Source organism: Lissotriton helveticus, chromosome 1_1 (genome assembly GCF_964261635.1).
Source record: "Lissotriton helveticus chromosome 1_1, aLisHel1.1, whole genome shotgun sequence".
Lineage (NCBI taxonomy): Eukaryota > Metazoa > Chordata > Amphibia > Caudata > Salamandridae > Lissotriton > Lissotriton helveticus.
The window spans coordinates 149,879,317-149,904,475 of NC_136057.1; the positions used below are offsets into that span (position 1 = coordinate 149,879,317).

The 25,159-nt window shown below is 44.3% G+C and overlaps 1 protein-coding gene across 1 annotated transcript in view; it reads left to right on the forward strand.

Moving 5' to 3' along the window:
- The window catches only part of LOC144759983 (carnosine synthase 1-like), a 272,725-nt gene that overhangs the window by 10,969 nt on the left and 236,597 nt on the right, over window positions 1-25,159 (forward strand). The window contains exons 3-4 of the mRNA XM_078646512.1: window positions 12,896-13,100; window positions 20,945-21,030. Of these exons, the coding sequence (XP_078502638.1) occupies window positions 12,896-13,100; window positions 20,945-21,030 (291 nt within the window). The remainder of the gene's footprint in view (window positions 1-12,895; window positions 13,101-20,944; window positions 21,031-25,159) is intronic.

The window sequence follows — 25,159 nt, forward strand, 5'->3', positions numbered from 1 at the left end:
TAGGCTTAAGGATGGGGGTGCCCCCCTGGTTTTTTATTTCATATTTAGGCCCGGGTGAGGGTGTGCTCGGAGCCTAATTAGGCTCCAGGAGGGGGCCCGTGCCCTCCCTCTTTTGTTTTACTACTGTGGCCCCAGAGCGTCTTAGTGGCTTGAGGAGGAGACACACCCTCAACCCAATATAAAAACCTATTTTAGCCCTTCGGGCCTGACTCGCCCAAAGGGAGGAGGGGAGGAGGAGGGGGCGGTTATGAAAATAAATATTTTCTTTGTACTTTTGATTCTGATTTGTGGATCCTCTGCAAATTTGTGGCAAATATTTTGGCCTCAGGCGGGGTGTCCAGGGCCTTTAGAGGTTCAAGGATGGGGAACACAGGCAACCCGGGACTTGTTTCACCCTTATCATTAGGTCATCAGCCAGGTATAGCTTGATTCCAGTGCGACAGTGAGCACAGGTTCTACATCTGGCATACCCGCCCCACTTATGATGACATAATAAACTACCCATAACAAGGGTGAAACTGGTCCCGGATTGCTTCTGTTCCGCTCCAGGTTGGTTCCTGGCTTGGCAGTTTGGATTCAACTGTTCCCATTGGAAAGGGGTCACAACTGATTTGCATATAGCTTTGGCCAAAGTAAGGTGGCATTTTGTACAAAAGTAACAATGGACTAGGATGCAGACCTGAGAAGTTACCAGTGGCTGGGATTATTTCAAGCTCTCCGTCCATCACTTTTTGTATACATTATTAAAACTACCCAGTGTATTGTTAATTACATTAAGGGAGAATTGTCTTTAGTTCTCATACATTTATCCCATTAAACATTGTTTCAAATACGAAGCTGAGATATTTATATGAAGAATCATTGCATAATTTTGCAACGCATGCCATTACAACACATTTTTTAAAACTATCATTACAACGCATTCCATTACAACGCATACCATTACAATGCATACCATTACAACACATTATACTTTTAGAGCAACAGTAGGGTAAGTATTGGATAGTGTAGGGGTAAAAATGACTATTCCCACTCCAGTGAGTTCAACAGCAGGGTAAGTGTTGGATAGTGACTGCCTTCCTTCCATATGGTCTGCTGCCAGGGAAAAACACCATCATTTATCTAGTTATCTAAGATGCTTTAATAGTATTACAATGTCCCTAAGAGTTGGAGATCAGGCTGCTTGATAAATGATCTCTGCTGCGTGGAGGGCAGGACATTCATGTGGAAAAGCACAACTTCTTCTCTATCAAATCATGTACTCTTGGTTCCCAACTTGTGGGCAGAGCCGAAGCCCTTCTCCTAGTGATTCTCACATATTTGTCCGGTGACAGCTGTGCTGTGAAGTCAGATCATGAAATACACATTACAGATGGGGCCCTGGATAAATAATTGAGTATGAGAGGGGTAAGTACAGACACGGAAGCAGCAGATAAGGTTGCTGAGTGGGCTGAAATGACAAATTCATTAGCTGAGCCCCTGTATGATGATCAACCATAGACAAACATCAGTATCAGGTTTGTCCCGAGAGTCACCATATGAGGAAAAGGCTCATTAATAATCCAAGAGTTGGGTGCAAAGGAGGACACAGCAATTAGAGGTGCTGTATGTGTGGGAAACTGAGAGGACTATGACATGGACATTCTCAGACAAAGGACATAATGTTTGTAAAGGGCTGATTTAGAATCCGTATTTAGAAAACAGTTTCTAATAGAGACCCACCACAATTAGGTAACTGTGCAAAATCTGGTTGAAGATTTGTTTTTTTTATAAATCTATATAATATTTTAAATATGTTATTATTCCAACACATAACTGTACGCAGCAAATGACACAGAGCCCTTGTTCAGCAAACAGCTACTTTACATTTATAGATCAAAACAGTAACCAAACATGGAGAAAAGGCATTATCAACAATCAACAGTCCTCGGCCCGTCTTCCAGACTTTTGGGCTATATTAGGTTATATGGGGGTAACTTAATTGGAACATTTGCAGATTTGAGGGGATTTCTATTACCCTAAGCGTGAGTTTAGCATCCCAGTACTCATCCTCATCTCCTTCACATACATGTTCTTCCCAGGCAGCAAGTCTCCCAGCTAGAGGATCTACAAGTCATCCACAAATGGTGCTGTCCTGTGTCTGCCACAAGACAGCACCTTTTGAGGATAACTTCGTGCAGAAATTAAGAGCTCATCAAGTCTCCTACACCATAGGACAAATGTTCCCAATCTTCTCCGTTTATTCGTACCTGATAGGTTTAATTGTATACTGGACTCTACAACCAGGTCTTTTCACTTATTTCTCCTGACTACACAGACTCCAAATTCATTTAGCGACAAACAGATTTATCTTTAGAAAATCATTGGTGAATTAACTGTTCAAGTTTGGGGCTAGAAACTGACCTAGCAGACATTTTTACTCTTTGGAGAAGATATCAGGAAGGTAATATGGGCTGAAGTGTGTCAGAAATCATTTGAGGAACTGACGAAGGCACTATGCACTGCACTGCTACTGAATGCATCTTACTACAGTCAGCCTTCATTGTATAGATGGATGACTTGGACAAAGGAGTTGGAGCAGTGTCATCTCAACTGGATGACAAAAGTAGAGAGCGCCCAGTAGCCTTTATTAGAAGGAGATAACTACGTAGAGGGCAGAACTGGGAAAATACTGAGAAGGAGTGCTTTGTCACAGTATGGGTTTTGATTAAGATCCACCCAAATTTATTTGGCACTAAGTTTGTGGTGCGAACAGATAATGAGCCACTGAAATGGTTGCTGGCCAGCCTCATGTATCCTGGCCAACATCTGCTCGAGGTGCCTCAGTTGGTCTTTCCATAAATTGCTGAACACCGCAACATCATCCATGTAAGCCACACAGAACTCTTCCAACCCTGCAAAAACATGGTTCACAAGGCACTGGAAAGTGGCAGAGGCATTCTTCAACCAAAAGACATCACCTTAAACAGATACAGACTATCTGGGTCAGAAAATGACTTCTCCTTGGTGTTCAGTGCCAAAGGTATCTGCCAACATCCACTGGTCAAATCCAAAGTGCTCAAGTAGATGCAGCACCTAACCGATTCACAAGCTCCTCCGCTTTTGGGATTGGATGGGCATTAACAACTGTGCCCCTGCACTAACACAATACATAGAAAGTTTCAAATGTTTGAATTAAATTGTTTACATGTAATAGTAACATTTAGCACATCCATCTATTACTATTACATGTAAACAATTTAATTCAAACATTTGAAACTTTCTATGTATTGTGTTAGTGCAGGGGCACAGTTGTTCATATTCATTGCAGACCAGTTTTCTGGTCTTTCTGAGTGGTTGTGAGGTATTACCACTCGCCCCATTGCCTACACCATTTACTCTTGTTTTCCATCATCTAGCGGTTACCCAGGTGTGCGCCCAGTGTTTCTGGAATTCTAAAAAGACCTCAGCAGTTGTTTTTTATTGGATGGGCATTGCTTTTGGTTACCTCATTGAGGGCTCAGTAATCCACACAGAACTGCAACTGAGTAGACCTTTCATTTGGTACTATAACCGCAGGACTAGGCCAAGCACCAAGAGATCTCTAAATGACCCCTATGTACCATATACCTAGATAAAAGCGTATCCTCAGCTCCTGCCATCTTATCACCTGAGCAAAAACCAGGTCCACTGCATAGAGAGAAAAGTGCACAGTGACCTAGTTTCAAATATCTTTACAGTTGAGCTATACAAGTCATTCATTCCTCCCAGTGTTAGTAAATCCCAAATAAGCTAATCAAGGGAATCTTAATATCATCAGCAACACTGCAGACATACATGTAACTAAATGTCTGGGTGTGCTGTAAGTGAAATACAAGCCTTGTGCTGGAATTCCCCGCATGTGGAGAAGAGCAAAATGTGACCTCATTTTTGATGCAAAAGACACACAATTGATGGACGGAATGCAGAACAAATAAAAACATTCATCCCCAGTCAAGAGATCTGGGTTAAATCCATCATACTTTTGCTCACCTTGCCACCCCATCTAGCCTGGCTGATGAGGGCTGGAAGCCCTAAACTGGTCCTAGGATGCTTGTTTCCAGTCCAGGGAGGACCTGGATTAGCAGTTCGGGCTGGACTCTTCCCATGGGGCACAGGGTTAAGACTGATTTGCATATGGCTGGGTTCAAACTGGAATGGCATGGTGAGCAGAAAAATGATGGATTTAGGCCCAGATCTCTGTACTGGGGCGAATGTATGACATTGTTCTGCATTCTGTCCATCAACTATTATTTTTGCAATCATTTGTGATGCATTTGTAATGTTTAAGGTATTTTGTTTCAGTAATAATTCACAATGCATTTGTGCTTCATATTATGACTTAGAACCCCCAGCCTCTTTTAGTGCTTAGTGGACTTTACATTGTGTGTTGTGTAAGGACTTATACTAAATTAACTTAGGCAAATATTGGTGAACAAATCAGACATATACTTTTTATGCGTCAGAGCAGTGGCACTAAGCCTGTTTGGCAGGACTCAGTGACCCTTCAGAGTCGACAGCCCTGAAGCATCAGTCCACAACCTTGGGGGTGATCATGCAAAAAGATGCATTTCCTTACATGGCCCCCTCCAAATAAAATGTGAAAAGCAACTAACGTAAATCCTGGCCGTTCTCATAATGCAAGTGGAAAAACCTGGAAATGCCATCTGGATTGGCATGGTCAGTACCAGGTCTGTGCTCCACTGTAAAGTCCATACCCTGTACCTAAAAGGACCCCTTAACAGTTTGGGGTTCTCTTCTCGTATCTGCATAAGGTACCTCAGAGGTCTGTGATTAGTTTGAACTCTGAAGTAAGTCTCAAACATTTAGGGTCTTACAACTTCTTCAGGGACCAAACCACAGCAAAGGCTTACCTCTCAATGGCACTTCAATGCTGCTCTCTGAGGATAAGTCACCTACTAGTCTTGGTGACTGCATTTAGGCCTCTGTAGTCAGACCAGAATCTCATGTCATGCTTCCCACCTTTTGGACTTCGTATGGAACCAGTACCACTGGGCTGGCCCATGGGCTGGCAGAGGGCTCAAGAAACTCCAAACTCCAGCATCTTGGCAATCTCAACTTTACTGCTAGCTTTGACCTGGTCTGCAAGCTATTAATTTTGGTATACACCCGTTACAACGGATCTTTTACTCCGCACTACCATTACAACGCGACTTTTACTCCGCATACCATTACAATGCATTGCGCTGGGGGGCGCTCTAGGATAGGGAATAAGTATAATTTACTATCCAACACCTTCCCTAGGGTCCACGGGGACTGGAGTTAGAATAGTAAATTATACTTACCACTATCCAGCGCCCCAAGGCGCTATGCGTTGTAACGGTATGCGGAGTAAAAGTCGCGTTGTAATGGTCTGCGGAGTAATAGTATGCGTTATAACGTCATACATCCATTAATTTTACTTTTGACATGCAAGCTGCCACCTGTGTCCACATAAAGGACACATCAAGTTGTCTGACCTTGGATCAAAGAGAACAGCCCAGCAAACTGTTTTAACAAGCTGTAACAGTCACTTTGTTGTTGTCCTGTCAAAATTGAAGAAAGGGCTTCTCCATCCACTGAGTCAAGTCAAGTCAAGTCAATAGTTACTTTATTCGGTTAAAATTTAAAACCATCAAAGTGCACAACACAGAGCATAACACATTAAAACAGTTTACATTTATACAAGAATTCATTCCAATTCTCGCGCCTTTAACAGATTCACCCTAAGACATCAAATATTAGGCATTCCTACCAGACAAAACATTCCTTGATATATAAATAAATGAATAAACAGTTTGTCCTAATCAAATGTCCACTATTTACAAAACAATTTTACCAAGAGCAGATTAAAAATTAGCAAAGTCCACACTATGGTACAGTGAGTCTATTCCTACGCCTGATTGCACCGATAATAACACTTGCGACCCCAAAACCGACTACTGGGGATGCCAACATTTGTAAAGAGACCAATGCTGGCCTGACTTACTCAAAATTATGCCCTCTTAAGAGTGGAATGATAAATTTCATGCGTAACGAGACATCAAATTTGCAGAAAAATATCATATGGAGGGTATTCTGTTCTGAGAAGTTGTCACAGGGACAGGGACCCAACGTCCCTTCTTTAAAAAACCCTTTTGGAAAGGCTAGTAGCCAGGGCACCATATTGTACTTAAATCTAATTAAAGCAAATAGATGATATGGTTTATTTATATATGTTAGATATGTTTGCAGCTGGCTACCTAGACTCAGCATGACAAAGCTCCTCACAGTAGGTTTAACTAATTCCCTTTCCTCCCTCATTGACATCAATCTAACCAAGAACTACTGCTTGAGTCCTCTAATAGCGGACTTACCAAGAGCTCTAGGGCTTAGGAATAAGTCAGGACAACCAAGAGATTCCATTTGGGTCTTAATATAGCGGACCCAAGGTATGTCTAACCCTTTGTTCAAGGAAACGCAATCTTGGATGATCAATTGATTGAGATTAGGGGGCAGTTGAGCCCAAATTCTCAGCCAGCATAATAAAGGGGCAACTGCAATCTGATCCGAGATAAAACCAGCACCAAGGTCCTCATGAATATTGAAAATTGGGTGGAGGCCGGGACCGACAGCAGCCTACGAAAGAAATTATTTTCAACTGCCTGGATTTCACCAGTCGCTATATATACCCAAACATCACTCCCTTAGGTTACCATAGGGACACACTCGGCATTATAGATCTTCATGAGGGCCGGGAGGGGTTTGGAGCCAATTCTTCTAGAAAACTCTAAGATGGCCCCAGAGGGTCTGGCAAGGGTGTTCTTTTTGTGGATACGCTGCATGAACCAATGAACCACGAGCGTCTTTCATCAAAGAGAACACCTAAATATGGGAAGGCGGGAACTTTTGTAAGTTCCATCCCCTTACAATAAAATGTAGCCTTCCTTGCTCTAGCTGTACCATAGACATTGAGTGTGACTTCTTAAGATTTGTGATTAAGTCTAGAGTCCATAACATCAATAAAACAATCTAAAAGAGATTGCAGCCCTTGCGACGTCCTTGCCACCAGAACCGTATCATCGGCATAGAGTAAATCAGGGATCAATTTTGAACCGGCTTTTGGGACATCTTTGCAAGAGGAAGTCAGGGCGTCCCCAAGTTTGTTGATATAGAGTGAGAACAACAGGGGAGCTAAAATGCACCCCTGTCTCACCCCTCTTTTGACAGCCCATGCTTTAGTTAAACCGCCATCCTCATTATAGCGGACAGCGGCTGTGGTGTTTTCATGAATGGCCGCCAAAAAAGAGATCAAATCTGCCTCCATACCAATGCTATAAAGGGACGCCCAGAGTTTTGATCTATTTACAAGGTCGAAAGCTGTGGTTAGGTCCATAAAAGCCAAATGGCGATCCCCACGCTTTGCGACCGTGTACTTCCCTATTACTAAATGTAGATTAAGACTTTGTCCCAATGTGCCCTTTCCCTGTCTAAATCCATATTGAAGATCAGAGATGATGCTATTTTTATCCAACCAATCTGTTCAGCGGGCAAGAACAACTTTCCCCATTATTTTAGCTGCGGAATCCAAGAGTGAGATCGGTCTATAACAGGCCGGATCATCTCTTGAGCCCTTTTTAAAAATCGGGATGATTACCGCCTTCGCCCATGACGGGGGAAAGCCGATCTGGGTTGCAGCATTAAAAAGAAAAGTACAAATTTTTGCCCAAAAAATAGGATCTGCCCTGTAAAGTTCAACCGGCACCCCATCAGGGCCTGGTGCCTTCCCCCTTGATGTTGAGATAATTGCCTCAGTGACTTCGTCCAATGTAAAGGACAGGACATTTGAAGCACAGCCTGTGTCCCTTGGCCAACTTATAGTTCCCTGACTCACGTCACTGTATACGCCCCCAAAGTGCTGAGCCCACCTCTCTGAAGAGATAAGACAATCACTAACAGAGTTAGTGGATTCATCAAAAGTGGGGCTATTTACCACGGTCCAAAACCTAGTGCTGGTAGCCAAAACACTTGCTTGGCTAAGTTCGTCCAATGCCATCTCTCTTAACTGCAACTTTCTTTTTTGCACTGCAGCTTTGTAAGCCCTCCTGGTTTGCTTAACCCTGTCAGGGTCCCTTGGATTCACATTAAGTTCCTCCAGGAGCACCCTGTGCGTACTAACAAAGGCTTGGTCAAACCATTTTTTATGTTTCTTGGGCCTTAGTTTTGCAAGAGACCGTCTAATTGACCGGTACCTGCCTGTTAATGCGGTCAAATGCACCTAGAAATATTGATGGGTCAGAGTCCTGGTCCATACAAATTCCAAACTCCTCTACGCAGTCATTATATAGGTTTTCAAGGAAATTATCCGGGGTGATTACCCCCCATCTTAGCCTGCGAGCTTGGTCTTTTGGCGCAATATTGGAATTAGTTATGTGAACCAGGGGTTTACACTTCTCAGTAACAGAGATGTTAATGACCAGAGTCAAAGGGTTGTGGTCACTCAGGCAAATATGGGTTACACAAAAAGTGCCTAGTAAGTCCATCAATAATCCTGAAACTAGAATATAATAAATGATACTTGGGTCACCTTGGCCCGTATATCTAAAAATGGGAGATAAAACATCCGACTGCACAGGGCAGATCAGATTATGGGCCGATAAAAAACTCTCTAGAAAAGACACAGAGTTTGTATGTTCAAAATGTGTTAGCCCCTGCTGGCCATACTCCTCTTCTAGTCTTGACATGCAATTAGTAGGACAAACATGAATGTTAAAATCACCAAGGATTAATAAATGGTAGGACATATCAACCTTAGCCCCATAGTCATGCAAAAAGTCAGCGAGAAGTCTTAAATGCTCCAGATCATCACTTCTCGTAAAAGAATTGTAAAAATTGACTGTGAAGGGGCCACGACCCCTACCTTGGCGAAGCCGCGCCTTCCCTCATGATCCCGGCGCCCGCCATCCAATCCAGGAACCATTCGCGGCGAGCGGAATCCTGGAAGGACTCCCCCCGTGACCCCGAAAGTCCCTCCCACGGTCCAGAGGCGGAGCACAGAAAAGCCGGAACCGAAGACAACAGGGCGTTCAAGCAGGAAGACTCGTGGCAGGAGACAGCGTGCGGAGAACCCCAGGAGCCGAGCGGAGAAGCGGAAGAAGAAGACGAAGTCTGGACGGAGGACTGGTGGAGTCCGGTGGAGGAAGCTGGAGAGCGGCCGCAACTCGCGGGAAGAGTTGCGGCGGGCCAAGTGAGTACCGACTCCCCTTGAGTGTAAATATCGTAGTGTATAGTAGACCCTCCCCCACCTTGCACCCAGCACTGTAAGATATTGTATATATAGCCCGTTTGTTGTCACTGGCATGATTGTATATACTGCCCCCTCACTTACCCGTCACTCAGTCACCCTTCTACCTACCCCTACTTCCTCTTTCCAGCTCTTACTCCTCCCCTCCCTACCTCACGCTCGCTTGACTTCCCACACAACCCGGTGAAGGTAGACGGCTCTATATAGTTCTGAGTGAAAGAACTAACGGCCCTCTTGTAAAGTTAGGACTCCTAACTTCAGGACTTCTAAATGCCTTCTGTGAATACCGAAAGTCTTAAAATTAGGATTGTTCTCAGTTTAGTAGTAGTAAAGTTGAGAAAAATCCTAATTTTAAGACTTTCGGTATTCACAGAAGGCATTTAGAAGTCCTAAAGTTAGGAGTCCTAACTTTACTACTACTAAATTGAGAAAACTCCTAATTTTAAGACTTTCGGTATTCACAGAAAACATTTAGGAGTCCTAAAGTTAGGAGTCCTAACTTCACCACTACTAAATTGAGAAAAATCCTAACTTTAAGACTTTCGGTATTCACAGAAGGCATTTAGGTGTCCTAAAGTTAGGACTCCTAACTTCTGTGAATACCGAAATAAGTAAGTGCCTACTGTGAATACCAAATGGTAGTAAGTTTAGGATTTTGTCTTAAGTTAGTTCTGTGAATCAGGCCCAATTGGTTTGTCAGCTATCTTTACAGCTCTAGTACGTCTGGGAAAGCGTTCGTGATTGAGTATTTTGTTTGTTAATGTAGAAAGAAAAAACTTGCCGGGTGAGAAAGATTTTTGTGATCTTTTAGGAGCTAATGCGTATAGATTTTTGGATTGCAGACCATGTCTACCAAAAGTTGCAAAACTCAAAGATGTCTGCACCGTTCCCTAGATGGACATGTACATTTGTACCCTAGTCGGGGAACCGGGGAAGGCCGTGAAGTCTTCTGAAAAGTGAGATATTTGAAACCCCTAGTCTAGCATTTCCATCCTTTTTATGGAGATGTTTATGACATCATTAAATATCTGCTTGTATCTATTTGTGTGTGTTGCAGTTTCATTTGTTATAGGATCATTCTGGGATGTGAAATAAACAGTGGTTTCATTTCGAAGGATATATAATCACTATCAACGACCCATGCAGAAGTATGTACATTTAACAGGTTTGGGGAAACAGGACTGCTAAGATTTTCCATGCATAGTGGCTGTCCTGAGCGAGTTAGAGAAGTGATGTTATGGATGTTGCACATAACGTGGGAAGAGTGAAAGACAGCTGAACATTGAAAGGCAAATTCTGCTTATTGAATAAGGCATGATAAGGTTTGCAATCTCAAATGGAATGACCAGTGTTGTAGCTTCATCAGCCTCCCATCCACGGTTGGAGAGCAAGTGATACCAGGAAGGTTAGGGGATACATTATATATACATAATACATTTAAATGGCCTACCTGGCAACCTTCACCAAAAGCCTCATCTGCCAGGAGCGGGACCCAGTCCGGAAAGGCTTTTCATTGTTATTACAATAGTGCCATCTAGTGGCCAGTCACGAGGTCATTTTCTTCGTGGTTTAATAAAGTAGTTGTTTGTGCAAGTCGTAGTTAAGGATGTCGTGGTTAACAGATTGGTCGTTGTTTGGGATTCGTTGTTCAGGTCAGTCGTTTTTCAAACTTCGTTATTAAGGCTGTTTCCCGAATATTATAGTATCCAATATCAAAATAATTCTACAAAGAGCTGCAGTTCAACTCGTCATTACTAGGTGTCCCTCACGAGTCAAATGCAAAAGCATTGAATCAAGCTGCAGTTCCACTCTTCGTTACTAGATGTCCCTCACGAGTCAAATGCAAAAGCATTGCAATTATTACATCAAGCTGCAGTTCCACTAGTCGTTACTAGATGTCCCTTACGAGTCAAATGCAAAAGCATTGAAACCCTGAGCTGAAAGCTAATAATATAAATTCTACAGAGAGCCGAACTGCGGCTTCATGAAAGGGTTTCATGCTTTTGTATTTGACTCGTGAGGGACATCTAGTAATGACTAGTGGAACTGCAGCTTGATTCAATGCTTTTGCATTTGACTCGTGAGGGACACCTAGTAACGACGAGTTGAGATGCAGCTCTTTGTAGAATTATTTTGATATTGGATACTATAATATTCACTGCCCACTGCTAATCTCATACCATAATGCTTTGCTGGGCCTTTGGTTGGGATTGTATTTTTGCCCATAATAACTGTGCTTGAGGTTGTCTTAAGAGGATGGGACCACCACTGAATCGTTCAGCATGATATGCTCTTTGTGTTCAAGGCATCTGCTTGGTCCTCCCCCTAGGTTAGGAGGGACTTCAAAATCATCACCTCTCTCATTGCCTGATATTTTTCAATTTCAAAGTTCACTTTTGTGAATTGGTTACATCCTGTTTAACATGTAAAGTTGCTTTATCAAAGCATTTGTGGGTGCAGTTTATAAGCTGACTATACTACGTGGTTCGTGTTTGTCATATGGTTCATGTTTTTCATGGAATGCATAGTTAACAAATCTCCACAAACTCCATTCATTGGCCAGGGTTAGTTTAGTTGCTACTCGGGTGGGACTGTGCATTATATTTTATGGCATTTACCTGAATGGAGCCTTTGCCAACAGCAGGTCACTATCTCTTCCTGAACCAAGTCAAATCAAGTCAAAGAAACTTTATTTGGTCAAAATAATAGACCATAAATAAACGTACACTTTCTGAATCTAAGTCCAATCCAAGTTGGAGATCAATAGAGAGGGAGAAAAGCAGATTTTCAGCTCCTGCCATCACATTACCTGAGCACATACAAGGAAAGTTGCATGGAGAGAAAAGTGCACAGTGACCTAGTTTCAAAATTCTAAACAGTTGAGCTTTATAAGTCATTCATTTCTCCAGGTCTTTGTCGCTACCAACAAAGATAATCAAGGGAATTTCAATATCATCAGCAGCATTACAGACATACATGTAAATACAAGTATGGGTGTGCTGTAGGTGAAAAACAAGCATTGTGCTGGAGTGAGCAGCATGTGGGGAAGAGCAACATGTGGCCTTTTTATTGATGCAGTTGTAATGTTTGAGGTATTTTGTTTCTGTAATAATTTACAGTGCATTTGCTTCATATTATAGCCTTAGAGCCTGCCGTAGCATTAAAGGCCCGGTCCAGCGTTAAAGGCCTGAGCTGAAGGTGAGGGCCTTTAACAACGAAGCGGGACTTTATTGGGCGGTAGAGTCTACTCCGACGTGCTCTACGGCTATTACACAATTCTGCCCCTAGAGAGCAAAATTTATTTATTTGCAAAGCAAAAGCCTCACCGAGCCCAATGGGGTTGAAATTCCCTCGTGCTCCGTGAGGCCTTTTCATTGGAATGTTGATGCTCCAGGATTCTGCTAACTATTAAAGCCTCGAGCTCTCCATTGTTTTCAATAGAGTGCTCAACATTTCAATGCTCTAATAGGACTTAGAACCCTTAGCCTCTTTTAGTGCTTAGAGGCCTTTACACCACATGTTGTGTAAGCTCCAAAAACATATCGTAGCCCTCCAGCAATTGTTTGCTGAAGCTCATGTGTGTCTTCTCTCCAGGTGGCAGTGGAGGCCACATGCCCACGATGGAGCGAGAGATGTACCGCAACCTATCACCCCAGCTGTGACTTCCCTGGCGTCCTCCTAGCAGTCAAGTCCCTGCTGCAGAAACTGGAGGAAGGAGAGAGTATCCTGTTAGAGGCAGTCTGTTCACCCCTTCCTGTTGTGCGGGTACCCGCTATGGAGACCCCGGCTGCGTTCCAGAGTAAGAGCAACATAGCACTTGTGGGCAATTGGATTAGGGACCCCAGTGCTTAAGCATCTAATCTTTGAAATTGTGTGACAGAAGCATTTACAAATGTATTCTATATCTTTAACTGTCAGTAATTTCTGGGTATGACTTCTTTTTAATTGTAAATAATGCATCATTATGTAGCAAAAAACAAAAACTGGTTTTAGTGATGCAAAGTAATCTATAGCTAAGAGTAAGTAAAGTAAAGAAAACATGAATTAAACTCAGTCATCAGCAACCCTTTGGAATGCATCTGCAGTGTACCACCTCCTGCACTACACCGTGATGTAAGGTTGCTGCCCACACCCGAAGGTCGTGCACTGTCAGAGGGAGTGACTTTGCATAACTGTTAGGAGTTCAGCTAGGAAAATAAACTGGTCTAGCGTGTGTCTGTAATACCTGCAACCTAAGCAGCAGTGGGTCCCTGCTCCACCCACACTACACTGGTGACGAGGCAGCTAGCCACCTGCTTACGGCATGCACCCGGCCGGCTGGCCCCTTCAATCACGGACAACGCATTTAGGGAGACCAGTAGCTGTGATGAAGGTCCAACATACCCTGAAGGCAATCAGCTCGAAAACACTAAAGTGTGGAGTAATATTGTGCAGGTGGCAGCATCCTGGCTGCAACCAAGGAGCCCACCCAATTGCTGCTGCAGAGTTCTCAGTTCTCCATCTCATACTGGCAGGAGCTTCAAGAGTCACATATATGATAAGTAACAGTCAGCGAGCCCAACACCACCGTCCCGTGGTGCACCAGGACACAGAACCATGGGAAACAAGGACATGGTGCAAGGCAAGCCCCCAGTACATGCTGACCATTATCAACATGCGTCCCACATGAGCAGGCTACCCATTGCAGAACAGAGACAGAAGAACCAATCCATGTGCGAAAGATAGCAGCTACAACCAGGGGGGAGAAAAGGATAGTGCATTCCGTTGCTGGACAACATAGCACATGCCTATTAGTGCCCACCTGGCCACCGCAAGTCCACAAATAAACAGGTAAATGCCTCCATTCAGATCAGAGATTCAAAGAGGAGCCATTCAACCGGAATCAATGCCTTTGTGGATCAGTCTCCAAAAACCAAATGTCACTGACTCCATCAACTAACCATCATATGCGACAATGATTATATTGAAGGGGAAGCCACAGGAGACAACCTGTTGAGGGAAGGCAGAAAGATCGGTACCTAAGGGATACCAGACAGCTGAAGAAGATCCCCAGAGGAGCCCTAATGCTAGGAAGATCACATGAACTGTCCAATGTAAGAGCTAAATGCACAGAGTCTGTGTAGGCCAAGTCAATAAAGGAAGAACCAGATGTGGACCCTTCCATCATGCCTGAGATGATTGAAGCCATAGGAAGAGGGAGCAGGGCAGGGCAAGAAGCAGCACATGTCAATGTGGAGTAGTGTGGCTCACTGGTTAGAGGCGGCAGACCCGAGAGCAGAAGTCGGCCCGGGACCAGGGTTCGATTCCCGACGCGGCAGGGTCGTGGACCTTGGTCAGCGGACTCGATAATTCTCGCTTCGGTGCTTACTCTAATCAAAGATCACACTCGGCAACTCTGGGCATTAGCTTGCCTAATCTCCACAACGGCCCCACCAATTCCGGGGATGCCTGGCTCCACCTTGGGGACTCCCAGCAGGGACCATCCCACAGGGAAAGCCAGGACGGGTTCCCCAGAGTTATACAGCGCCGGGACGCCCCGTTGCTGGGGCAGCTGTGCGCTTTACAAGTATACTACACACACACACAATGCCGCACCTGCAGACCCACACCTAGTGGCCTGTGCCAGGCACAAGGCTTGGTGTGCTCAAGCTGTAGAAAGGCAAATCACTATGGAAGAGTATGCCAAAGACTAAGCCTGAGAAACAGGATACCCAAAGAAAAAACACTCCATGCTGTCTCACAGGAGCCAGGAGCGACACAAGGGTGATCGACCCAGCCAATCACAAGCAACTATGGATAAGATAAAGAGAGACTCCTAAGTTCCGTCACAAATCATTCTCAGGGGGGAAGCCACCAAGATCCAAATGCAAAGTACAAGTACAAGAAGTTGAAGTGCACACCCTCATAGGTACCAGAGCTTCTGTAAATGCCCAAGTTATCCATCACCAAAACCCACTGATCATCTGGGCAATAGCGGAAACACTTGGGGGCAGATTTATGTTAACTGGCGCATCCCCAGTGATGCGCCAGTTAACATGCGCCACAGTGCGCCACTGCTCCGCCACCCATGGTGCGCCGCATTTATGATGCGGCGCACCATGGTGCAAGACAGTGAGGATGCGTGACGCATCTCTCGGCGCACGGGCGGCGCATTGCAGGAGTCATGTCGCAAGTGCGACATGACTCCTGCAATAAACAGGAGCCTCCTATTCAATGCATGTTGCGTCACCCTTACACCTGCTTCAAGCAGGCGTAAGGAATTGACGTAGAAAGTGACTGAGTGAAATCTCATAGATTTCACTCAGCCACTTTTAGGAGGCGTTCCTGCGCAGGAACGCCCCCCCCTGCGCAGGAACGCCTCCTTATGGCGCAGGGCTTTCCAACGTGACGCATCTCTTAGATGCGCCACGTTGTAAATAGGGCGCATTGTTTGCGCCGCCGTTGTGTCACATTTAGTGACGTAATTGCGGCGCAAGGAGGCGCAAGGCCTTCATAAATCTGCCCCTAAATCTAGTTGCATTTGCACACAAGGTGCATCCAGGCAGTATCAAAGACCTACTGAAAGACTTTCAACCTATGTTTGAGGGACTCAGATGCCACAAAGTCAAAACCCATCTGACTGCACATTGACCGCTTGAGCTGCCATGGCCCTGAGATATCGAAGCGTCCTCTTTCACCTCCGACTGTAGGTAGAGCAAGACCTACAAAAGCTAGAGGAAGCCAATATAATAAAAAAAAGTGTCTGTCTGATTACCTTGGTTTCTCACATGGTCATGACCATGAAACCCAAACAACCCAGTGCCAAGCGCATTTGTATTGATATGACACTGTCCTGGAAATAAAAATAAAAAAAGGCCACCGCACTGTCACTGTATACAAAATACTCAGCAATTTTGAATTCAGGCTACCACCAACTGCAACTAAATGAGGCTAGACATTACATAATAAAAAATAGCAAAAACCACACAAATGATGGACGGAATGAGGAACAAATCAAACATTCTCTCCCAGTCACAGATCTGGTTTTAATCCATCGGTTTTATGCTCACCACGCATCCCCATTTTGGACCTAGCCATATGCAAATCAGCCTTAACCCTGCTTCTGATGGAAACAGTCCAGCCCAACCTGCCAGGCCAGGTCCTCCTTGGACTAGAAACAAGCATTCTGGGACCTGTTTCAGGGTATCACCCCTCATCAGCCAGGCTTGCTTGAATCCAGCGGCACAGTGAGCCCAGGACCCATGTCTGGCCATACTGGGTACTCTTGCGGCGACAAAGCATACATAATGACATCCTCCACTCATGTGTCTTGCCAAGGTAAATTGTCCTGATTTCTGTTACATCTTCAGCTGCAGGGATCTTCCAATTTACCATCAACAAGGCACTGCCTGGTCTAGAGGAAGTCCTAAATGTCATCAATCACTTTTCATCCATGCCGAATTAATTCCAGATCACCACCAGTGAGCACCTTACAGAGGATATTTGAGTGTGGTCTCAAGCTGCACCATCAAAATGTGCCTTCCCTACAATCAAAATCAGCTTTTATGGCTCTTTCTTTTCACAACAGGGGGTGAGCGTAGACACCCAGAATGTTATTAACATTAAAGATATCAAGGGACCTCACAATACACCAGAAGTGGAAAGTTCCTTAGCGATGGCCACCTAGTATGAGTGATTCTTACCCAACCCGAGCCCCTCGTAATGGACTGAAGAACACTAGAAAGCCTTCTCTGAAGTCAAGAATGCACTACTTTGTAACTTGATCCAGAAATATTTCATTCTGAAGCTGAAGACAGACCTAGTTACTAGCACAACTCCAGTGAGGCTAGGAGTAGTGTTGTTGCAGGAAAAGCAGGTAGCATTTGAAAGTGGCATGATCTCAAGCACAGAGACTTGAACACCCAGATCAAGAAAGAAGCACCTGCTACAAAATGTAGCTGCACACATTTCCACCTTTACTTGCATGAACATGAATTCGGAATAGCCATTGACCTCAAGTCACTAATATACCTCTTTGTAGAAACAACCCACCACTATCCACCAAGCATTGGGAAATGGATTTTGCAGAGGTATCCATTTAGCTTAACACATACACCTCCACTGTAAGAGCCAACCTAACTTTCTCTTTCTTAACTCCAGAAAATGTCAGCTGTTACCACCGGATGATGCAGAGAAATAAATCTTATCAGCTTGGTGGCCCAGTCAACATGCCCAAGAGCACTTTTCATTTAAGTTCTTGATAAGTTCACTGCAGAAGACACTTGCCTCCAATTGGCACTACAAATTTAAAATTCCAAAAATAAAACAAAAACCTTGAAAGTCAATGCCCCTTCCTGAACCTGTGCAGAATAAGGGATTAAATCAGCTCTATAAAGCATGTTAGTAGGACAATCCAAAATCATAGTCCCATTGTCTTTCAGAGGCCACGTGATTCAACTTGCATACCAATGCTACCAAGGGATCATCAAGCCCAAAGCCGGACTTCAAAAGAAATTGTGGTAGCCAGACATGAACAACCAGGTGGAAGAAACCTTCGCCAACTGACGTTTGTGTCGTGCAACTGATAGCCCAAAGCTTGCACAACCCCTGATACACTCTCATTGTGGACTTTTGTCTTTGGGAATTAATTATGATGTGTTTATAGAATACCAATTGAAATCCTAAATCCCACAACATTTGACCACGTCCAACTAGAACTATTGAACATTTCTCAACATACTACATCCTGAATTAGTGATGGTGAGCAATGTATAACCCTTCCAAGGAGCTGACTTCAAGGATACATAAATGAACTAGGCTTCGCTCATCGAAATATTACCCCACAATTGCCACAAGTGAAGGGGAGTCAGAGAGTTTAATGCGCACATTGAATAAGACGCTGAGGTTAGGAACAGAACAGAACTATGGGTATGTGTACGAAGATTAGGAATAGCAATTTCTTAATTGCGATTTATTTGTGAATTGTAATTAAGAATTCGCTATTTCTAATGTATTAAACTCATTGAATTTCATTTAGCCATTCTTGTGGGCCACCAGACCTATCTCATGAATACTAATGAAGTAGGTCGCAATGTGTGATCCTCTGTGATTCTCTGCTGTCACAGGGATGATGGTCTGCTAGTGTCGGCCGACCACCACGTCTGTGATTGCTTTTGAATGAAGTCATCTATGTTTTTTAAATGCATTCCGTTTTCCTTAAAGTAACCCGGGATGCGTTTCAAAACAAAAAAATAAACATTTAGCTTTCATTTTGTAACAGTTGGCAGAGGTCCCTTGTTCCACTCTCTGCTCTCAAATAATATTTTTTCAACCATTCTCAAAGGCGAAGAGATCCTTTTGCGAGTGGATCCTAACTTCTGTGAATACCAAAAGTAGTAAGTTCATTCTGTGAATGCCAAAAGTAGTAAGTGCATTCTGTGAATACCAAAATAGCAGTTAGTTTAGGATTGAGACTTAAGTACATTCGGTGAATCGGGCCCTCGCAAATTACCACCCTCTTCAAGAGGGTGGTAATGCAGTTGCAATTTGAAAGAGGTCCCCAGGGGACCTCTTCCACTTTGTGAATGTCTCTAAAAATATTTTTTACGGGCAGGCAGTGGTCCCAGGGACCACTACCTTCCCTTAAAAAAATGAAACGAAAACGTTACATTTTTTTCGTGAGGCTCTATTTTGCAGGTCGTACATCTGGCCCCATGTTTCCACTGCTTTCCCAAACTTCAGAAGGGCGGACTGACCCAGTCTATAATGTCAACTCATACCAGAGCCTGTCTTCTGCTACTGTAATGGCTCGGCAGCCCATGGTTTAAGAAAGACAGAGAGGCAGATCCAGTGGCTGCTCCTCCGCTAAGAAGGAGGAGCGTCACCCACTGCTTTTTTTGCACTGATCCAAATGGAAAATAAAATGATAATAACTTGTGTTATTATAATGTTATTTTCTCCTACGTTTGTGTGATAAACTTTCACAACCTTCATAGGTTTGCCAAACTTTGTCTCACCTTTGGTAATATAACCAGGTTTACGAATCCTAACCACATCACCTACCATAAAAGCAGGTTGTTTGACTTTCATCCTAGTATCATAATCACTTTTGCGTTAGGGGACTGGGACAGGGGAGCAGTGGTAGCACCCTCCTAACATGCGCAGTGACTGCTTGGCCGGTCCACTCGGGTCACCCAAAACAGTTTTGCGCACATTGCATGTTCTCCATGTAGGCTGCATTACAGCTAATATGGCGTTGTCACTGGCTGGCTGGTCACCTGGTTGTGCTTCCGTTAAGGCAGAGCGAGGGAGGACTACGGAGACGAGGAAGCGGCGAGAAGAAAAGTCTTAATTTTATTTTATTTATTCCCGCTTCCCCGACGTCTTCCCCTTTCCCGCCCCCTACCTCCTGTGTCCACCCTCCTCCCACCCCACTACCTCCAATCAGTGCCGGCCCCTGCAGACAGAATGAGCATCAACAAGAGTGCGAAGTAAATAGTTATGGAAGGTAGGACACATAGTTGGAAGGGGAGAGACCGAGGACCAGTCCTCTGGCAGAAGGCTTAAGAGGTTTTACTGCTCTAGCTGCATGGTGAATGAAATCTGCCAGGATATTTCTTTCCACAGCTTTGTGTGGGCTAGAAATAGGAAGTGGGGTATGAGAATGAAGACCACTATTGAGAATAAATAGTATGAGAAAGAGACACCAGGAGCTGGCAGCATGTCTCGCTGCCAAGCGCCATTCGGGTGTGGATGTCCTCAGATGGGCTTGCCTTAGGCCTACCTTCAATGCCCCGTGGTGCACCTGCTACCTCGTCCCGTGTTTGATTGCATTAAGAAGGGGCCGTGGCGGGGACTTGTCCAACCACTAGAGCTCTAACTCCCAAAATGGCAGCTTTCCTGTGGCACAACCCAGCGAAGAGTCAAAGTGGCGATAGTGCACGCTGAGCAAAGTGAGCACTGTGTTATAAAACACCAACATGCAGCAAAACCAATTACAAAGAATTAGCAGCAATTTAAGGATTCGTACCACATCGTTTGTACACCTTAGAGGCTGCACAGGTGCAGATTCTGTAGCATTAGGTGGAGGCTGGGCTGGAGACTTGATCAACCACTAGAGCGTTAACTCCTATAAAGGCAGCATCCACACAGAACAAGCGAGGTAGGAGCTAAAGTGCTGACTGAGCAAAAGTGCAGCCTTTCAAATAGTCAAAATATAAAACCCCACATACAGACTAAAAACTTTTAAAAAGGATTAGCAACAATTAATTATAGGAAGTATAACCCAGTGCTTTTACACCCAACACCCTGGGTGGACGTGGTGGCTTCCATGACGGGTGAAAGCTGCCTAAATGGGGATATACTGTAGGACAACCCCACACAGCTAAAGGGTGCTAGATTTCCAGCTTCCACATTACAAGTGCCCTACCAGCGCGCCGTAGACACCTCCCTGGCTTTATGTGGGAACTTCCACATCACCAGCCATTGGGACTGTAGGTCGACAGCCCACACTCAGGTTCATCAGCCTTTACCTGCAAATCAGGCCCTACAACTATCTTTTGACCTATATTTCTTCTCTTCTCCCTTTTCTCTCTCTCTCCTCTCTCTCACTGTCCTTCTTCATTCTTTGCCATTGAATGTTTTTCATCTTTTTGATCTTTTCAGGTAATTTACCCCCAAATCTTGACTTGGCTGTTTGGATCTGCTCTGTCGTCTGCAGATCCCAGGGCGATCGGCCTCAGCTTAGCAAGGTAAGTGCATGTACCTCTGCCATGCTGTGAAGATGGATCTTAATTTCGTAGTTGGAATTACATCGCTATTCATGGGTATCAATTAGTGTTACCAGATGTATCAGCTGCAGCCCATGCCTTGCCCTCTGGTACCACTGGCACGCCTCCACTTCCCCAATCTCAAGACAGTGAAAGGAGGGCAGGGGACATAAAGTAAAGAAGACTGTAAGGACCATGTTTACTTCTATTGTTTTCACTCCTTTCTCCTCAATCCTGAGAAGTAATTGTAAGACATTTTAGCTGCCGAGCAAAGGGCATGATTTTAACTCTGTGATGTCACTGGTGGCCAAAGGGTGCTTGATGTCACACCCACTACCCTTTGCATTTTGTTAAGTAGATGTTTTTATTATTAAGCAAAGAAAAGTCTCAAATGTTAGTTATTTGGAACTTTAATTGGAACTCTAGAAATGTTTGCAAGAATAGTCAGAAGTGGCCTAGGATTGTCGTGGGCAGAGGGATTTTGAGTCCTGGGACTGGTGTATTTGATCTGCTGATTGCTAAGGGCTCAATACTTGACTGTAATTCCATACATCTTTACTGAACCCAAACTGTTGCTTTGAAGCCTGAACTTATGTTGTAGGCAGTGCTTTTTGTGTACACCCTCTCTGTTAATGTTAATTTTCAAGCCATTTATAACGCACACGAATCACCCTAAGGGGTATCTCGGTGCAACCAGGCAGCCAGTCAGCATAGCGTGAAAAACTCAGAACAAAGCTCTGTTCAGTAGTTTCCTGAAACAACAAGCATTTACAATGCAATAGTTTCGCCTTTGGAAAAGTTTGAGCTATTGGCATTGTAAATGACAACATTTGTATTTATGTGTTGGTTTTGAAAACAGATAAATAAATGGCACTGTCATTTACATTGCCATTAGCTTAAACTCTTGCAAATGTGAGACCTATTGTACCCTACGGACGAGCTCAGCAGACAGCAATTACTACCACACACACACACCCAGAGCCACACACACACCCAGAGCCAGCCACACACACACACCCAGAGCCAGCCACACATACAATCTGCCCATTTCCAGCCCTAAAGTATCCCCACCTCTCAGACCGCAGCTGCCCTTCCCATAATCGACGATGGCTGTTAGATCCCAAAAAAGGCTGCCATGTTCCATACTGCGTCTCACATTTCCACAAACTCTGGGTAGTACCCATGTAGTTGATTCCTCTGACAACTAGCTTGGCTCAGTCCCCAACTTCATTCTTGTTTTAACACTACCACCTCTCGAAGACGCAAATCGGATGGCAATATCTTAATGCATTATTTCTTCAAGTAACACCCTGCAGATATATACCTCCATGCCTGTGTACAGATTGTCAGTGCTTGCATACACCATTGTAAAGCCAACCTGCAGCCACAAGAACTCAAACGCATTTCTAGCCGTCCAATGGGAACAGCTTAGCACTTAACCTTTCCGTCTAAGTCTGAAGTTAATTAAGGCTTAAAACAAACAAGGTCATTCTTAAGGTGTGAGTGGCAAAGTGCTGGGGCAGCATCGAGCTCTGGCAGATGCGGGCTATTTGCAATAGTGCAGCAGGCTTCTGCGTGTGCCCTGCATTCGCCCACTCTCACTAGGATGAGGAAACTGCAGTTCTGGCACCCAGTCCAATGCCGCAAGCGAACCTCAGGTTGAAATGGTGTGGCTGAAAGCGGTGCTGTTGTCAAACATCCTAACCCGGCTGGTTATTTTACACAAAGAGCTTAGAACAGTAAAATTAAAGATAAGTGAAAGACACTACAGGATCCTGGTGTAGCCTGCAATGCAGCTACCAGCACACTGAGGCGGAGAAATACAATGGAAATTCAATTTATAGGAGTTTTGGTTTCCACCTGATTCACACAGGCCATACCCGGCACCAAGAGCAGACACAATAATTTAAGAAAACACGTAACATGAATAAAAGTACAATGACCCAAATTGTAAAGGAACCCCCTATGGATCCCTGAAAACTGCAAGGGAGGTTTCCAGGTAGTGTCGTAAATTGGCAGCACCTGAGTTAGCATTTAGCTCAGCTACACGGACTTTCAACATTAACTCGACCAAACGTGCGAGAGCCATTTTGTATTTGTTGGCTTCCATTTTGTATGAACATGCTGCCTCGTGGTCAGCATGCCCTTTCGTCCTTTCTTTGTACCAATGAACCATTTACCCTGCCCAGCAAAAGGCTATTTTTAGCACTGGTCAATCTCGCACATGCGTACTCACACGATTGGACTAACGAGTGGTCACTTCTTAGGAATGTTCCCCAAACTGACCAGTGGCACCAAACTCCTCCCACATGTTGGCTGTGTTCCAAAAATGCCCTTATATGTACCTAAAACTGTTCAAACGTATACCGCCTACCTTTTTATTACTGTTAAACTTGTATAAAAGAGGTCGCGCACCGATGTTCGGTGTGATACTTCTTGCATTACCGAAGGGTGCTGTAGGATTGTACCACCACCCCATGGGGTCTTAATAAACTTGTTTCTAGCATTTTCCAGTTTCCGTGCCAACCTCTATTTCTAAGGTGTTTGAGAGTTTTTTGCAGAGTATGTAGACCTGACTGAACCCGATACCACAAATTGGCGACCATGAAGGGACTCATCGGCGACTCGGATGCCCGAAGGAGAGGTCGCGACGAAGGATTGGAAACTCGCCATGGACGCGTACGCTGCCACTGAGTGACCCGAGTCTTGGCACCCACGGTGTTTTTTCCTTTCCTTCTGATCTGACCTTCCAGGTGGCGCCGGTCCTCGACTGAGATCCTGATCGTTTGGGTTGTCGTGTAGTGCCCGTTTGGCTGATTCGATTACGGAACTTGGCAGTTGGAATCTGGACGTTTTGAAAATATTTGGTAAGCTTGTGATTGGTAAGGTAGTCTACTGACACTTACTGTGACTTTTTGAATTTGTTTGAGTTAGCTAACGTTTGGACCTATGATTTGAGCTATATGTGGAGTGCACCTCACATAGACAGGCACGTAGAGATATTTCTCTGACTTTGTATTTGTTTGAACGGCACACCATGTGTAAAAACATATTTAAGTGCCATTTTATGTAATATCGCGTTTTCGTGATATTTTGACATGCCTGTTTTAAGCACACTTCGAGGAATGTGCTGCTTTGGAAATGGTACCACTTATCGATTAAATGAATCTCAGCCGGCTCCCCCAGAGGGGACTCCTAATCGGGAAATTTACATAAAATTTGGCCTTCCCCCCATTATGTATAGTACATTATGGCACAAATATACCAAAACTGATCGTGAATTGCAATGGCCACTACATGGGTCGTTTGATCTACAAAAGGTTCAGTATGTGGAGCAGTGTTTGTTTCAGCGCAGGTCTAGACAGGATATGTTTGATTGTGTGCGTATGTGGGAGAAAGCGGTGCATGAACGAATGAAGCGTGAACAAGCCTTGGCGGACAAAGAGCAGCGAAAGGCTGCTCGTGATAAAGCTTTACAGTTGCAGGAAAAGGAATTGCAGGAACAGAAAGAGAGGGAGACTCGAGAACGTAATTTACAGGTTAATGGTCGATTCCCTATTCGACGTCCTCTTTATCCTGTCCTTACTAACGAGTCAGATGATTTTTCATTACTAGACCGTTGCCCGCCTCCGTATGTTCCGCCTACGGCTCCGAATGAGGACTCGAGTGAGGATGATCAGGACCGTCAGCGTACCAGGTTAACTGCTGAGCGAACCATGGAATTGCGCTCGTTTGCTCGTAAACTTAATACAAATTCTATAAATGTTTCAGAGATCGATGATCTTATGAGTAAATGGTCTGAAAAAGAACGATTGTATTTTCTAGATAATTTTGCAGATGAAGTTGTTGAGCGGTTTAGACGGTATTCTTCTGATTTGGAACCTAAAGTTATATCAGTTGGTCGTGAGAATTTTCGTAAAGGTCTTTTTGTTCTTGCAGATGCGAATGAGTTTTTCCACCGTTTGGTTCAGCTACGGGATGAGGCGTCACAGCTGCGAGCGGCGAAAAAGGCATCGGGTCCGCCAGCATCTGGATCATCAGAAGTATCCAACGAGTGCCCTATCTTTGGATCAGATAAGAGCGCTGCAGTTAATGTTATGCCTATGCGAGA